This window comes from Cannabis sativa, chromosome X (assembly GCF_029168945.1).
Source record: "Cannabis sativa cultivar Pink pepper isolate KNU-18-1 chromosome X, ASM2916894v1, whole genome shotgun sequence".
In the NCBI taxonomy this organism is placed as follows: Eukaryota; Viridiplantae; Streptophyta; class Magnoliopsida; order Rosales; family Cannabaceae; genus Cannabis; species Cannabis sativa.
In genome coordinates, this window is record NC_083610.1 from 21,995,133 (window position 1) to 22,012,972 (window position 17,840).

General features: G+C 32.0%; 2 protein-coding genes across 4 annotated transcripts; both read left to right on the forward strand.

Annotated features, from left to right (window-relative positions):
- The first annotated feature begins 205 nt into the window (after positions 1 to 205).
- On the forward strand, positions 206 to 11,162 carry LOC115711690 (putative E3 ubiquitin-protein ligase LIN-1). Of its 2 annotated transcripts, none has more exons than XM_030640100.2 (17): positions 206 to 362; positions 465 to 1,463; positions 1,779 to 1,851; positions 1,947 to 2,282; positions 2,391 to 2,473; positions 3,320 to 4,546; positions 4,635 to 4,779; positions 5,003 to 5,260; positions 5,332 to 5,638; positions 5,709 to 5,833; positions 5,913 to 6,032; positions 6,143 to 6,274; positions 6,380 to 6,502; positions 6,880 to 6,990; positions 7,280 to 7,423; positions 8,152 to 8,406; positions 8,859 to 11,162. In XM_030640100.2, the coding sequence occupies exons 2-17, from the start codon at positions 475 to 477 to the stop codon at positions 8,874 to 8,876; spliced, it is 4,446 nt and encodes a 1,481-aa protein (XP_030495960.2). In that variant the 5' UTR covers positions 206 to 362; positions 465 to 474; the 3' UTR covers positions 8,877 to 11,162. The 2 variants fall into 2 exon arrangements, with proteins under 2 accessions (XP_030495960.2, XP_060962901.1); XM_061106918.1 differs by having other exon boundaries at positions 208 to 362; positions 3,311 to 4,546.
- Positions 9,677 to 17,016, forward strand: LOC115702748 (probable cadmium/zinc-transporting ATPase HMA1, chloroplastic). Of its 2 annotated transcripts, none has more exons than XM_030630179.2 (13): positions 9,677 to 10,942; positions 11,659 to 11,809; positions 11,896 to 12,080; positions 12,784 to 12,930; positions 13,296 to 13,491; positions 13,969 to 14,081; positions 14,160 to 14,401; positions 14,763 to 14,868; positions 15,115 to 15,288; positions 15,463 to 15,691; positions 15,791 to 15,978; positions 16,063 to 16,149; positions 16,648 to 17,016. In XM_030630179.2, exons 1-13 carry the CDS (start codon positions 10,439 to 10,441, stop codon positions 16,840 to 16,842), a joined length of 2,517 nt encoding a protein of 838 aa, XP_030486039.1. In that variant the 5' UTR covers positions 9,677 to 10,438; the 3' UTR covers positions 16,843 to 17,016. The 2 variants fall into 2 exon arrangements, with proteins under 2 accessions (XP_030486039.1, XP_030486040.1); XM_030630180.2 differs by having other exon boundaries at positions 15,124 to 15,288.
- The last annotated feature ends 824 nt before the right edge of the window (positions 17,017 to 17,840 follow it).

Sequence of the window (17,840 nt, forward strand, 5' to 3'; positions counted from 1 at the left end):
AATTATCAACTCCCTTAAAATTAATCCAAAAAAAAAATGGTTATTGTTTCCTTAAAACAACAAGAAATGACTCAAAAATGTTTGGAGTTATTTATTACAATTGTGTTGTGATCAAACCAAATATGATCTTGTCATTAAGCTAAAAGACTATTCAAAACAAAACAAATCAATATAATAATATTAATACTAAATTAATTAGGCCCAAATCAACAATGATTAGCTAATTAATCAAATGGCCGGCACAGCTACTACTATCCATCATAGCCGGCTCTCTCTCTTTAGATTAAAAAAAAAAGCCATTTTTGAACTCTCTGCCTTTGAAACCAAAACCAATATGTTAAGCCTTTTTTCTCTTCAATAAAGTAAGTACTTCTCTTAAATTCTATGTTATGTTGTGTTATGTTATGTTATGTTGTGTTGTGTTATGTTGATACTATAACATGTTAAACTTTGTTTGAATATAGTTTGTTAAAGATGGTTGGAAACTACAAGAAAAATTACTCAATGGACAAAAAGGAGATAGTTAGATTAATTAGTACAACAGTTGATAGTTTCATTAAAGATAGATTAATCAACAAACAAGAGAGAATTCAACACAAGGAAGATTGTTTAGAGAGATTAGCAGCTGAAGATGTTAGCTCTTTCGGGGACGAAAACAAAGAGGAGGTTGTTATTAGGTACTCTGATCAAGCTGTTTTGGCGAATTTGGATTGGGGTATTGAGGCCTTAGAAGAAGCCATAGCTACATCCAACATGGAAACAAAGCTCGCACGTTTGGACTATGCTGAGAAGATGTTACACGTGTGTGCTATGTTGAATTCGGATCAAAAAACTGCTGGTGTTCCTAACTTTTACCTCTCTGCTTGGTCTCATCTAAATTTAGCTTACTTGTGGAAATTAAGGAGTAACAACAATGTTACTAATTGTGTTCTTCATGTTCTTGAGATGTTTATAGTTGATCCATTCTTTTCGCGAATTGATTTTGCTCCCGAGCTTTGGAAGGAGTTGTTTCTTCCTCATATGGGGTCAATTTTCGGTTGGTATTGTGAGGAGAGGCAGAGATTACTTGTCATGGAAGTTATCCCTAATGATTATTCTAATGTGTCTTTTACTATTGATTTGGAAGAGTTGTTTAATGAGTCTTTGATTGGTTCTTTGAGGCCTGATCAAGTTGAGAAATTGAAGAAATTGGAAGAGGTTTTCGGTGAGTCATTGGATGAAAGTACTAAACTTTATGCTAAGTATTTTAAGGATTGTATGAAGTTTGAAGATGATGATGATTATGATGATGATGATAACAAGAAAATGATTCCAATGTTTCCTATTGCTGAACCACCAATGACTCCTTTGCATGAACTCAGTCATTCCATTCCTGATTTTGTTAAATTTGGTCCAATCTTGCCTAGAAGTGCTGGTTTTGCTCCATTCCTTAAATCAAAAAATGCTATAAGAAACTCAACAAGGTTAGTCTTTTATTGCTATGATCAATCTCCTATTTCAACTTCTTTCTGAATCTTCGCTTCCAAAAACATATGTTGGAGTATTTTCATATACAACATCTCCCAAATAGTTTTCAGTACCGATAACAGAGTTCCTTATATTTTGATATGGTACTCTTACATATATTTTTCTGTTGACGAAAATTAAGAAAGTTGTAATTAACACTCCTCGTATGTTGTAGTGAAAATGACTTTCTTTTCTGATAATTTTTGGTAAAATGATCTATGTGTGATTATAACATGTAATGTAATGTTTCTAACATTTGTGGAATTGGAAAGGGGTCCAATGATAATGAATGAAACATCAAAAGTCTCACAGAATTTGGAGGAGTCTCTTAGATGGGTTCCAAAGGTATATCTCAAAAAACTGTTCTATTATCTTTATTGCTGTCATAATTTGCAGTAACATTATAGATTTTTGATTGTTGTTGTTGGTGATTATATCAGGAAGAATTGCCTGAAGAAAATGAAGATGATTATGATTATGAGCAAGATGAAATTGTTAATGTTAATGTTGATTCTAATGACAAAACCCGAAAATTTGCTTCCACTAGCAACAACAAAGAAAATGAACAAAAAACAAAACCATCTAAGATGAAAACTCCATTATATTCTCCAACAGTGTTTTCTCCTCCTAAAACTTCTCCAAAACCAGATGTGAAGAGTGAATTCCCTTCTCTGTTGCGCCTCAAATCCAGTCGTTTCATCGATTCGAACATAGCCACTTCTCCACCTATAAGTAATGATTATAGCATTAGCTCAGAATCTGATGGTGAAGTAATGGTATGAACAATGTCTTACTCTAGTTTTGATGATTATAACACTTACTTTTATTATTGAGAATTGTAATGTTATATTGGGTTGTAAATGAATCTCTTTTGCAAAATTCAGGAGGTTCTTTCACAAGGTTCAAACCAAAAGTGTAGTCAAAATCGAAGTTTCGAAAATCTTAACAATCAATTGTTCAAGAATAGGTAATTTTCTTTGCATTTGATTTTGTTTTTTCAAGCTAATTCATAGTTCTTAGCTTTGGTTTTGAAATAATGTCTCTGTACATTGAGGTATCTCTTTTTCATGTTGCGATCCATGTATTGACTTAGAATACCAAAAGAAATCTCTCTTGATTTAATAGACTTTTCCAACCAAAAAGAAAGAAAGAAAAAAGTTAGTTTACATTTGGTTGGAGAAAATGAAATAGAATTCAAAGGAATTAATTTTCATGTTATTTCTTTGTTTAGTTGGATTTTGGTGGAATAGTCATTCCATTTTGAAATAAAAGAAAATACCATTCCAATAGTAAGAAAAGATTCCATAATTTTTTATAGATTTTTTTTTATACATATTAAATATTATGTAATTCCATTCGATCCCTATTTCCATTCTCATTTATTCGTCCCAACCAAACATACCCCTTATTTTCTTGCCTTTTCTTTTGAGTTATGTTAGGTTTGTAATTTTAGTATTTTGATCCAATGTGTGTGAAATTTGCCAAATAAACAACATGAAAGTATAAAATTTGTAAAATAAATAACCCTATTGAATTTACACAGTTGTAAATTTATGGTTGCAAAATGACCATAATTTATGGTTTCATAATGACTAATTTTACAAAACACTCTCCATGTATTAGCTTAGAATGCCTAAAGAAATCTCATTTGATTTAATAGTCTTTTCTTACCAAATGGGAAAAAAGGTTATTTCCTTGCTTTTTCTTTAGAGTTATATGAATTTTGTTTGCACTTAACCTTGAAATAGTGACCACATATAAGTTGATATTCTTTGTTATATTCTTCAATATTTGAATTCCACAGCTCACTAAGTGATGAAAATGAGGCAAGCCATAGCTGCAATTCACTTCCATTATCAGAGAAATCAACTCCAACTACACCAAGACCACCAAAGGATTTTGTGTGTCCCATCACAGGTCAAATATTTTGTGACCCGGTTACACTCGAAACAGGTCAAACATATGAGAGAAAAGCAATTCAAGAATGGCTTAAAAGAGGAAACACAACATGTCCCATTACAAGACAACCTTTGTCTGCAACTACATTGCCTAAAACCAACTATGTCTTAAAAAGACTTATAAATTCTTGGAAAGAAGGACTCCCTCGCGAATTTCTTTCCCCGAGAGATACCTCATTAGCCTCTACTCCACGCGGTGGAGGAGCATTTGATGAGCTTGTTAACCAAAGAAACAGAAGATTTACACGAGCTGCAGCAGCGACGGCTGCTGCAGCATCGCCAACAAGTGTGATATCTCAAGCCGAAGTTGAAAAGATTATCAATGGTTTAAAACCTTATGTTATGTGTCTATGCACTAGTGAAAACTTACAAGAGTGTGAATCTGCAGTGTTAGCAATATCAAGATTGTGGAAAGAATCAAAGGGTGATCTTGAAGTTCATTCTTGTTTATCCGAACCAACTATTGTAAACGGTTTTGTTGAAATACTCTCTGCTTCTCTCAACAGAGAAGTGTTGAGAATTTCAATCTACATTCTTTCTGAGTTGATATCTTCCAATGAAAATGTTGGAGAAATTCTTACTAGTGTTGATTCTGATCTTGATTGCTTAGCTTCTTTATTAAAGAATGGATTAGCTGAGGCTGCAGTTTTGATATACCAACTTAGGCCAACTTCATCTCAACTTTCAATTCATGAACTTGTACCTTCCATTGTTCAAATAATCATCAACAAAATTGAGGAGTTAGACGATGATCTTCAATTCATTATGGACACCAAAGTTGCTGCTATAGCAATTCTTGAACAGATTTTGGTTGGAGGAGATGAAAACAACAAGTCCATCAATGCATTGAGTGTTATATCTGCAAATGGGATTCCTTCTTTAGTTAAATATTTGAGTAAGGTAGAAGGAAGAAGATCGATTGTATCGATACTTTTGTGTTGTATGCAAGCTGAAAAGAGTTGCAGGAGTTTTATAGCAAGTAGAATTGAATTGTGTCATGTTCTTGAATTATTTCATGTTGGGAATGATTCTGTTAAAGGCATATGTGTTGGATTTCTCTCTGAGCTTGTTAAATTGAATAGGTACATACTATTTTAACACTACAATTTTGAGGTTTGACAAGTTTGTTGTTCATGTTTACTTATGTTCTAATCCATGTTTTTTTTTTAGGAGAACATTATCAAATCAAGTATTGCAGACAATTAAAGATACAGGAGCATTTAGTTCCATGCATACATTTCTTGTTTACCTTCAAATGGCTCCTATGGAGAATCAACCTGCCATAGCTAGTCTTCTACTTCAGCTTGATCTTCTGGTTTGTGTGTTTTTCCTTAAGGGTCTGTTTAGTATCCCGTATTATATTAGTATTAGGATCACTTGCCCACAAGGGATATAGCTCTGATACCATGTTGAGAATTATAGGATTCCATTTTAAAACCTATTTGGTGATAAGTGAAGTAGCCTATGTTAATATATATGGCTCAATTAAGCTTTTGAGATTTACTAATCACAAGTTGTTCCCATTGTAACTTCTCTAGGTTGAACCAAGAAAGATGAGCATTTATAGGGAAGAAGCTATAGAAGTATTGATTGAAGCACTAAGAAGGAAAGAGTTCTCTAATTCTCAAAGTATGGCGATAGACGCCTTGACATCTCTTATCGGGCGAATTACATCATCTGGGGATTCATATATTGAAGCTTGGTTGCTCCAAATTGCTGGATTTGATCAACCTTATAATGCTTTGATGAAATTAGAACATATGAAAAACAATGAGAGAGATTTCATGGAAACAATGGTATGCATTTACTTAACTACTATTTCTTTTTAGTTATGTGTTAGTACTAATCTTAAAAATCTTTTATATAGGAAGAAGAGAAAGCTATAAGTTGTTGGGAGAAAAGGGTTGCTTTTGTACTTTGTAACCATGAGAAAGGTTCAATCTTTAAAGCATTAGAAGAATGTTTAAAGAGTAGCTCCTTAGAAATGGCAAAGTCATGTCTTGTGATTGTCACATGGCTCACATACATGCTCTCTTCAATCCCTGAAACCGGTGTGAAAACCATTGCTCGAAAGGCTTTGCTCGACGAATTCATAAATGTTCTTCAATCATCTAAGAATATGGAAGAGAAGATTTTGGCTACACTAGCTTTGAAAACCTTCATTAGTGATCCAGGTAAGTTTAGTACTTTTAGAACTTGTCTACATTTCGATAGAGGTTTTAACTTCATGTTTCGGGTTTTTAGATGCAACTAGAGCATTGGGAGTGTATGCTAAATCCATCTACAAGACATTGAGAAAGCTTAAGAGGAATTCTATGGTGGTAAATGATATAATGAAAGCATTGATGAAACTCCCATCTGTTGATGCAGTAAGTATTATCATAGAGAAAACAGGTTAAAGTGAAAAGTACATAATTTGCTAACTTCTTCTTATGCTTTATGTTTTAGACAGAGTTGTGGAGTTGTACTGAACTAGTTGAATTAGACTCAAGTTCAAATGGAGAAGTCTTGTCCTTGATTCATCTAAAAGGCCGAGTTTTAAGCAGTCATTCTGATGGAACTATAAAGGTAAGAATAGGAATAAAATGAAATAAATTTCGATTGAAATAGCATTCTAATACTTTAAATAGTAACGAAACAAATGAATGAAATGAAAATGAAAATGAATTCATTTCTAGGTGTGGGATGTTGGGAAGAGGGTAATGAGGCTAATTCAAGAGGTTCGCGAGCACACAAAGGCGGTGACATGCCTCTATGCTTCATCTTCCGGTGATAAACTATACAGCGGTTCTTTAGACAAAACGATTCGGGTAAACCAACCCTACTATTATGCTTGCTATTCTTCTCTAGTTTTGTATTGTTGTTTCAAACATGAACAATAATAATACCAAAATATTTTGGGCTATGTTCAATAGGTATGGACAGTAAAACCAGAAGAAATCCATTGCATACAAGTTCATGATATGAAAGAAGCAGTACATAACTTAACAGCCAACACTAAACTAGTGTGCTATATTTCCCAAGGGAGTGGAGTCAAGGCAAGTGAATTTTAATTTACTCAAAAAGAGTTTGAAAAAACATTTAGGGAGAGTCTATAGTACACCTGAGTATTCCAGTAGACTCCTATCTAGTTCGACATTTAGGAGAATTTTTAAGTTTAATATTTCTTCATGATCGTGTATGTTAAAGTTAGTTAGGACTACATGTAAATTTTGTTGCACTCGTGACTGCTTTTTCTTATGGTAAGTAGTTGTTTGAAAGTTATCAGGTGGTCTTAAATAACTACAACGTATATGATCATGAAAAAAATTCAACTAAAAAACCTTCGTGAATACCGAAACAGAGAAGAAAGTCTACTGAAACACCCTTTTACGGTGTGTACTTTTTTATAACATTCAAATTTATGTGGTAACAGGTTTATGATTGGTCTGGGACACCAAAGCATATAAACTTTAACAAGTATGTGAAATGCCTTGCAATGATAGGGAATAAAGTATATTGTGGTTGTTCTGGTTACAACATTCAGGTAAATAATTTTGCATAAAAATATGATTTTTTTTTTTAAAAAAATATTTTGTATTTAAATAAATCATGTAAGGATGATTTTGTACTCTTATGGTATAAGTAAGTAAACTTTATGCTGTTTTTTTTAATATATTTTTTAATTTTTTTCTAAATTTTCCATAAAATAACCTTTTTGAGAAACAAAACCATAAAAATGAAAATTAACCTAACAAAAATTATGTTAACACAATCTTATTACATTACCAATTGAAATGTAAAATTTTATTTATGTTTTTGGTAATGGAAATTAGGAGGTGGATTTATGTTCATATACATCAAACACATTCTATTCTGGTACAAGAAAATTGTTAGGGAAACAATACATATATTCCCTTCAAATTCATGATGGTGTTCTCTTTGCTGGTGGTTCATTAGTTGATGGAACTGCAGGAAAGGTAAGTAAAACTCTGTAAATTAATATCTTCAGAATAAAAAAGAAAGTATTATTGTAGACATTGTCCCAAGTGGAATAAATAGTAGAGAAGTGAGTCATATATAAGAACATGGGCTTCTCCACTCATTGCCAATTGGTTTTGAGATGAAACCCCATGATTCTCAACAAGTATAATTTAATAATGGCCGTAAATATTTTGGCTTAGTTTCGATAATTCTTTATAAAATGGCTTCCGATGCTCTAAATATTTGATTGAATAGAGATTATTTTGCAATTAACCGAGATGTTATTAAGAGTAATTTGCGGCTTAAACATTTAAGTTTAATTTTTGATTGCAGATAAATACTTAAGTTTAATTTTTGACTGTCTGCAACTTTTGTAGGTATTTGGCCGTGAAGTGTTAATTTATTATCCACATGTCATTTTTTATCAGTATATTAAAATCAATTTTTAAATTAAAAAAATAAAATTTAATGATGTGGATGTCACGTGGCTATTGATTTAACACTTAATGATCAATTACTTACGAAAATTCAAAAAATATAACTTAAGTATTATTAATGTCAAAAATTAAACTTAGATATAAATCTGTAACCAAGAGTAAAACTTAGATATTTATCTGTAACCGAGAGTTAAATTTAGATATTTATCTATAACTTTAAATTAAATTTAAGTATTTAAGTATTTAAACGAGTTTATGGTAATGTTTCAATTTTTCTTTTTTCTCAGATATTCTTGTTGTCATCAAAGGCAATTATAGGATCATTTCCAAGTGGATTTGATATCCAAGGAATATCCATAAACAATGATTTTATATTTACAGCCTCTAAATGTGGAAACATTGATATTTGGATTAAAGAGAGATATACAAGAATTGCTTCCATTAAAATGAGTTGTGGAGGAGGACACACCAAATTTACTTCTTTGACCTCAGATACACTTGGAGAAATGTTATATGCAGCCTCATCTGATGGAAAAATTCAGGTTCAACAATTATATTTTTGGAAATTTCATTTACATCTTAAAATTTTATTAATGTACTTCAGTATAATAATTTTTATTTTACATAAAATATATATTTTTATTTTTTTTTTCAATTCATATTCTTAAAAAATATACCTATCAAATAGAAATAAATTATATTTTAAATACTATAACAAATAAAATTAAAATAAAAAATATAAATTTTATTAGAAAAAATTAAAATAAATATTAAAATTAATACAAAATAATGTAAGAATTCTTTTAAAAAATATTAAGAATAATTTTTAAATATTATTTTAAGTTTATTTTTTAAAAAATATAAAAGTATATTTATTATTTTGTAGCGTGCAAATACTATTCCCCTTATAAATTATATGGTTTGTTTACATTTTCTTTTATTTATTTAAAATTTCCATTTCATTCTTATTCATTTTTCTCTTGGGAATATGCAGGTTTGGGATTTAGACTAGTCTTGTTTTTATGCAACAATGGTCAAAATCTATTCTCTCCATTAATTTGTTATGTAAATTTTTCACTTAATACATTTCATTCTACTTTCTTATGTAAAATTTTCACATTTTCTTGTAATATTAATTTTTGATTATCGAGAAGGTAATTTTTTTTTCTCTATGAACTAAAAATAATAAAACCAGAATATCCAGGCCTTATATATATTATTTTCCTGTGTCTTAATTTATATATGGAATTAGTGAGATAATATTTAATTCAGCAGTCTATAATCTTGCTTCCTGTAGTATTTTAATTGTTTCCCATTACTTTTGTCGTTTTTCCCAATAATTGTCGTTTTTATTGATTCATGTCGTTTTGTTGATTATTGTCGTTTATTGTGGATAGTTATTGTCGTTTTATTGATTATTCACGTTTTTTTAAGTTTATGTCGTTTTCTACAAAATCCTGTCGTTTTTTAATTAATCGTTCATTTTTTTATTAATGTCGTTTATTATGGTTAGTTATTGTCGTTTTATTGATTATTCACGTTTTTGTAAGTTTATGTCGTTTTCTACAAATTGTTGTCGTTTTTTATTGATTCATGTCGTTTTTCATTAATCGTTGTCGTTTTTTTATTATTGTCGTTTTATTAATTATTCACGTTTTTTAAGTTTCTGTCGTTTTCTACAAATTATTGTCGTTGTTTATTGATTCATGTCGTTTTTTATTAATCGTTGTCGTTTTTTCTTATTGTCGTTTATTATGGTTAGTTATTGTCGTTTTATTGATTATTCGCATTTTTTAAGTTTATGTCGTTTTTTAAATTATTGTCGTTTATTATGGTTTTTTTTTTTGAGAAATTTTCGTTTATTATGGTTAGTTCTTGTCGTTTTATTGATTATAAGTTTTTTAAAGTTTAGGTCGTTTCGTCGTCTTATTGATTATTCTCTTTTTTTATGTTTATGTCGTTTTTATTTATCATTGTCGTTTGAGTTTTTCCCAAATCCAAATTCTTTTTCGCTGCTTTCCTCTAATCTATTATGTCGTTTCCTCCCTTTTAAACAACTCTGTGTTGTCGTTTTACTCTACCAATAAAATATTCTCTCTTTTAGCCAACTACTCATTGTCGTTTTCCAAAACAACATCGGTCATTTTCATGCCGTTTTCTCACACTGAACTCAGTTTCACGATTTTGTCCACACTAACAAATAATTAACTAGTTGACACGTGTCACTATCTTACTTTTTCCTAACGGAGAACAACAAATCAAATTCCGGCACGTGTCTTTCCCACTCTCTCAGTACGGACATAATTACATTTTAGCCCCTGGAAATGAGGACATCGTGTGGATCGCATGTCACCACAAATTGGTAAAATAGCAAAAAAATAAAAAAAAATAAATAAATAATTGAATTATTATTTAATAAATAAAAAATAAATTAAAAAAAAAAGGAGAGAAGAGAAAAACTCCATAGCTAACGATTCTTCGAGCTCAATCTTCAAGCTCATGGATTTGTAGTATCTCAGCTAATCGAAGAAGATGAATTCGATGTGAATTCTTCAAAAACCCTAACACAACACTATGGAAACTCTTCCGTACTCGATCGGCGTTGGCAAGTACTACAACAACAACAACTCCCTATTACTGAGTCGTAAAGGGAGAAACCGAGTCAACTCGTCCAAACCTATCGTATTCCGACAAGCACTGTGTTTTTCCTCTATACGATTCAAGAATTTTCCTTCTTCTAAGCTCAATTTTTCTAATCTTCGTTGCTCTGTCGTTGCCGCGGATCACCATCATCACGAGGAAGATCGTGATCATGACCTTAACCATCATCATCACCACCATTGCGGCGATTGCGGCGGTGGTAGTTCTGAGCTGACGGAAGCTCAGAAAGCGGTTATTAGATTCGCTAAGGCTGTGAAATGGACTGACCTGGCTAATTTCTTGAGGGAACACTTGTATATGTGTTGCGGTTCTACAGGTTTGCTTCTTGCAGCTGCTGTGTGTCCTCACTTGCTTCCCAAGACGGTTGTGAAGCCTTTGCAGAATGCTTTCATTCTCGTTGCTTTTCCTCTCGTTGGGGTAAAAATTTAAATTTTGAGTAGCAAGATTTTGTAGTTCAACTCATAACATGCTTGAATTGACTAACATATCATTGAAAGTTCACAAATTTTTTATTTGGTCTTGCATAATTGTATCATCTGTAACGTTTATATCAACTGTAATTTTTCGTTTGACTGTTATAAATCTATTGGAATGTTGTTATAAATGGAAATTTAAGCTGTGGTAATCTGCTATATCATCTGGGGTTTTCATACAGCAGAATGCTTACTAAGTTCAGTATATTTGATTTTCGAGATAATCTGTCTTTGTAGAAAAAATTGTAGTTTGTAGTGCAAAACACTATGCATTTATATAATTATGGCTAATTAGGACTTCTAGCCTCCTCCACTGAAATTTGATATATACCCAAATCTTGTATCCTAAACTTTTTAGACCGTTAAGTTGGTTAGATTCAAGAATTTCCATTCAATTTTACTAACGGGGCTGTATGTTGACGAAAGTTTGGAGGCCACTATTCGGTACATATCAAAATTTGTTGGATACTTTTTGGTACACAGACAATTGTCATGTTATGCCTTATTAGTAAAATTGAACGGAATTGAACAAAAATCCTTAAATTCAACAATTTCAATAATTTGGGTCGATATATAATCAAACACTATGAGTTTGATTCTTTTCCTGGTTTCTAAAATTATAGTAGCAATTGATTAAGATATGCTCAACTTTTGATGTAGGTCTCTGCAGCACTTGATGCTCTTATCGACCTTAGCGGTGGAAAAGTTAACATCCATGTATTAATGGCTCTAGCGGCCTTTGCTTCAGTATTTATGGGGAATGCCTTAGAAGGAGGGTTACTTCTTGCAATGTTTAATTTGGCTCATATTGGTAAGCCCTGCACAATCACATTTTAGTAAAGCTTTTTTTTGCTTTGGATTGAAAATTTGATTATATAACTCATGGGATGACTACAGCTGAAGAGTACTTCACTAGCCGTTCAATGATCGATGTTAAAGAGTTGAAGGAAAATCATCCCGAATTTGCTCTGGTGCTTGATATGACTGAAGATAGACTTCCTAACACAGCCGATTTGGCCTACAAAAGGGTTCCTGTACATAATGTAGAAGTGGGATCTTATGTTTTGGTTGGAGCTGGTGAGGTATGTGATGCTAATTTTATTCATGTCAGTTTTGTTTGTTGGAATAGTAAGCTATAATGCTCAAATTCTGAGAAGAAACTAGTATAAAATAGAAGTCATTGTTTTTTCTTGGGACTTATTCTCTGAACCAGTGAAAGTTTATCTGTTGATTAATTAGCTGCACTGCATGTTCTGTTTTGAAACTTTTGACATTAACATGAGTTCATGACGAGCATTATTGTCTCTCAACACTAGAAATCTATCAATATGCCTGGACTATCGTAGTGATGGCTTTTTGCTGCATAAATGATGGTCTGAAACAACTTCAAGGCTGAGAAAGTTACGGATGTGACAGACTATCATATTATGATTCATGATCTGAAAACATTAGTCCTCTGTTGTAATAAATGTCAAGAGTTTACATATCAATATTGTGATTTTTACATAATGTCATTGAAAAAGAAAGAAAACACACGCACATGCGCGCGCACACACACACATATTTGTAGCTTTCTGAATTCATTTAACAATATGATCTAGCTTTTTCTATGTTCTTTTCATTTCATGTAATTTAATCATTTATTTTCCCTGCAAGTTGCAAAGCATTTTTTTTTTAAGTTGTGAATTATTAGATAACGGAAACCTTATATGGAAATTTATTATCAACACTATAATTGATACTTGGAACGTATGCATCTTTAATAAAAGCTGGTATTTTGATTAGTCTGTGCCTGTAGATTGTGAAGTTTTTCAAGGCAATGCAACCATTACTATCGAACACTTGACTGGTGAAGTCAAACCTTTAGAGATTAAAGTTGGTGACAGGATTCCTGGTGGAGCTAGAAATTTGGATGGTAGGATAATTGTAAAGGTATGTTTATGATAATTGAAGGGCAATGTGTACGTGTCTGTTTTTTTTCTTCTGATAATTGGACCTGTAAAACATAGTTTAAACTGATTGTTTTTTCATTATACAATGCCTTGCTCTATAATCTTTAGTTCCACAATTTAAGAAACTTACTGATTTGCCAATACCTTGCGAAAATGGATGATTGTTTAGAAGCATGATGTTTGATAGGAGAAGTTGGCCATTTATTAAATTTATAAAGATTATGGTGCTAGTCGTCTGTTTGTTTATAAAGAAGGTGCTTCGGTGCTGAAAGAAATGAGGTGGTGATACTTTTCATAAATATCCTTCTGTTGTTTTTCATTCTGTTAAAATTGTTTATGATTTAGGCTACAAAAACATGGAATGATTCAACACTCAACAAGATAGTGCAATTGACTGAAGAAGCACGCTTGAATAAACCAAAGCTTCAAAGATGGCTTGACCAATTTGGTGAGCAATACAGCAAGGTTGTTGTAGTCTTGTCTGTAGCTATTGCTCTCATCGGTCCATTTCTTTTCAAGTGGCCATTCTTTGGAACATCAGGTAGCGTTTAGTTTCTATGGTTCCCTCATTAACTCTAATAATATCTATTACATTCTCTTTACATGCCCCATTACGGAATTTTCAATTTTATGAAACTCCTACTTTTACAATGAAAATGGTCCATTTATTTGTTGGTTTTTATGTTCAGCTTTAAGATTTTTTTTTTCATTCTCAAAAAACTTGTTTTTCTTTAATTCATAACATTTCTACTTTTTGCTAATTTAAAATAATAATTGCTTCTTGTTGCTTTTATAATAAAAAATTGCTTCTTGAGTTTGTTCTCCAACTAGAAGTGGTCAAGATAGAAAAGGAAATATCCAAATACTTGATCTGTTTTCTTTCTTATCTTGTTTCTTAGTTCTTGGCTTTCAAGAACTTGTGAATTCCTATCATGTTGCTCTTTTTTTTTCCTTCTGAATTTGTACTTTCAGGGAAATTTTCATCTTCTGTTTGTTTGACATTGGTTATTCAATTTAGCTTGTAGAGGATCGGTGTATAGAGCATTGGGTCTCATGGTGGCAGCATCACCGTGTGCTTTAGCTGTAGCTCCGTTGGCATATGCTACTGCAATTAGTTCCTGTGCAAAGAAGGTATGTTTTGGCTGGAGTCTAGAATATCTGAACTTTGCTTGATTTTTTAAATCACAAGTTTTTAATTCTTTTTCATAGGGGATATTATTGAAAGGCGGGCATGTGCTAGATGCTCTATCTTCGTGTCACACCGTTGCATTTGACAAAACCGGGACGTTGACAACAGGGAAGCTAGCGTTCAAAGCAATCGAACCAATTTATGGACATCAGGCTGGAAACAGTAACTCAAATTTTACAAACTGCTGTATCCCGAACTGTGAGAAAGAAGCTCTTGCAGTTGCGGCTGCCATGGAGAAGGGTACCACTCATCCTATTGGAAGGTAGCATCACTAGACCATATAATTTACTTTTTATGCTAGTTATTTGGGTCTGCAATCTTTACATTATCTACTCGTATTGACTGTAACGCTACTGGTTTGGGTTTGCATTGGTTGAGAAAACTAAATGAGCAAAATCTTCATGATATACGATCTTACCCAGAGTCCATAAAGGCTCAATTAAAGCATATGATGAGATATCCTTGTTTTGATTTCTTGCACAAGAATATGTTTGACAGCAAAAATGTCAAACCCAAGATGAACAGAAATAGTAGTTTCTGTCCTTTAATGATTTTATAATAGCCATTAGCAAGAAAACACGCACACATAATGTAACGGTGGTTTTTTTATCTTTTATTTTCAGAGCTGTGGTAGACCATAGTGTTGGGAAAGACCTTCCTTCTGTCTCGGTTGAGAGCTTTGAGTACTTTCCTGGAAGAGGTCTCATTGCTACACTTAATAGCCTTGAGGTAAGTCTATAAAGATTCACACAAATTCTTGTTGGTTTTTCAAAATAGTGACACTTGTGCCATTTTTCTGGTCTAAATATATATGGCAATGAACACATATCAATCATCCAATATAAGAGTATAATTGATAGATGTGCCAACATTTATCTATTTGACTCTACTCTATTTATTATTATGATGATGATTGTTTCACTTTATATGTTTTTATTTATTTTTATTCATCAAGTGCTTTACATTCGTTTCAAGTTATTACAGCCAGAAAGGGGAGATTGTAAATTGTTGAAAGCATCACTTGGCTCTGTAGACTTTATTACATCACGTTGTAAATCTGAAGGTGATTCAATAAAGATCAAGGACGCTGTGAGTGCATCATCATATGGAAGCGAATTTGTTCGTGCTGCACTTTCAGTCAATGAAAAGGTGAGGTTTCAAACAACAATGCTATTTCAGTCTCTTTCATAATCTGCAATACCAATGCTTAGTTCTTATCATTATCATTACATAAACTACAAGTCAGAAAGAAGCAGTTTCCTTCTGGTAGAATCTTATGTTTTGAAGTACATTTCTAAATTGAAGTTCTTCATGGGTATACAGGTCACTCTAATTCACCTTGAAGATAGACCTCGGCCTGGAGTTGTAGACGTTATAACAGAACTACAAGAGCAAGGAAAGCTTCGTGTGATGATGTTAACTGGTGACCACAAATCAAGTGCATGGAGAGTTGCAAATGCTGTGGGCATCAGTGAAGTTTATTGCAGCCTAAAGCCAGAAGACAAGCTTAGTCATGTGAAGGAAATTTCAAGAGATACGGCTAAGTCATCTGGTCAGCACTCTATTTCACTAAAATATCTTCACATCCCAATTTTTATAGCTGATGAAAAACCGTGTTGGTAACACTCTAGGCTTGGATTTTACATCACAGGGGGTGGTTTAATAATGGTTGGCGAAGGAATTAACGATGCCCCAGCACTTGCTGCTGCCACTATAGGAATCGTCCTAGCCCAGCGTGCTAGTGCAACTGCTATAGCCGTTGCTGATGTGCTATTGTTACGGGACAATATTTCTGGCGTACCATTCTGTATAGCCAAATCTAGGCAAACAACTTCACTGGTACCTTGCTAGTCTCTAGACTCTAGTAACACGTCTTCTTATATGCTTTCGAAACTGTTATTGACTACATGTATTTCGATGCAGGTTAAACAAAATGTGGCCCTTGCTTTATCTTGTATCGTCATGGCCGCGCTTCCATCAGTTATGGGATTTCTTCCACTTTGGTTAACGGTAAGTATCTAAAATGATTATCTCAAATCTAATCTCATTTCCAGTTATGTTTTGTTTGGTTTTATACATACCAACTTTCATTAGCTACTCAAATCTAGAGCCTTCCCTTGATTAGAATTTTATCATGCCATTAAGGTGTTGTTTGAGTACTAATCATTCTAACAAAATGGTTGACAAAGTCGTTAGTTGAAACCAAACCAAAAAAAAAAAAAAATAGAATATTTAGGTACACATCAATTATTACGTCATAACCAAACATGATCTAAAGAGTATTAATGTTAGGCATCTTAAGGTACTCAACACCATATCGGTGTAATACGTTGTAAGTAGATAGTGCTTTCTCATATTATTTACTTAGACCCGATATTGAATTTCACTAATAACAATATATCACTCTTTTAAATTTCACTTATGTAAAAATCTTTCATTAAATCATTATTTATGGGACATTATCAACTAATAAATTGGTATTATATGATTACTATTACTATTGTGTAGGTACTTTTACACGAAGGTGGTACTCTACTAGTGTGCCTCAACTCAATAAGAGCTCTAAATGACCCCACATGGTCTTGGAGGCAGGATTTTTGGTATTTGCTCCATGAACTCAAATCTAGGCTCAACCTTTTAAAACAACAACAACAACAACAACAACCTAATATCCAACCTGTTGTTCCTCCTCAACTATTATGACTAGGGTAGTAGTACACTACTTATTGGTTTTAGCCCTTTTATTTATTTTGTTGTAAAATTCTTTTTTAATCTATTATACAAAAGGAAAAAAAAAAAAGGAAAGCCAATAAAAAAGGGCTAGAATCCCCATACAAAGTATTGTTTTTTAATAAATCTAATCAATCCATTCTCTAACTTGTAAAAGAAAAGCCATTGTTTTCTGTGTCATTTCTTCCTAAAAAAGAAAAAAAAATATAGCTATGATTTTTTTGCCTTTAAAAAAACCACACAATACACACACTTGCATTATTATAAAATATAAATAAATAAAAACAGGTTCATCGATTCAAGCTATGTATACTAGAAATATATGATATATATTATCAACAACAACAAGATTAAACAATAATAAACTTTACTTACATAATATGGGAATGAGCTAAGCCTAGGATACTAGTTGAGAATATTAAAAAGACCAACTTACATTATTTTTATTTAAAAGCATTAGTAATATGATTGGTTCATTTGGGTGGCGGCTGAGATTATTTAAAGATAAAGAGTTTTCTTCTCTCTCTTTCATTTCAAAATGTATAGACTTCAACCTAACCTAACAGAATATTGCTATAAGCTAACTATAGTTTAACAGTATGATAAAGTGTTATATAATTGTAGGGATGGTAAAATATATCTTCGTGTCATATTTTATGTGACCCGTTTTTATATTGTGTCAGACGTGTTGACTCATTTTTTAATTCGTGTCTAATTTTCTTAACTTTAATCCGACCCGTAAAAAATCATGTCGTGTTCGTGTCAACTCACTGTAATCCATTTTGATATTATTGAAACTGGCATTATAGAGAAAAATTACAGATTTAAATTCCATTAAAAAACTTATATACAGTATATATAATTTGTTATATATATAATAAAAATTAAAAAATTTAAAATATTTTCAATTTTATGTTAAAAAAAATAATTTAAAATTTTTTAACTTAACATTGAATCACTAAATATATATT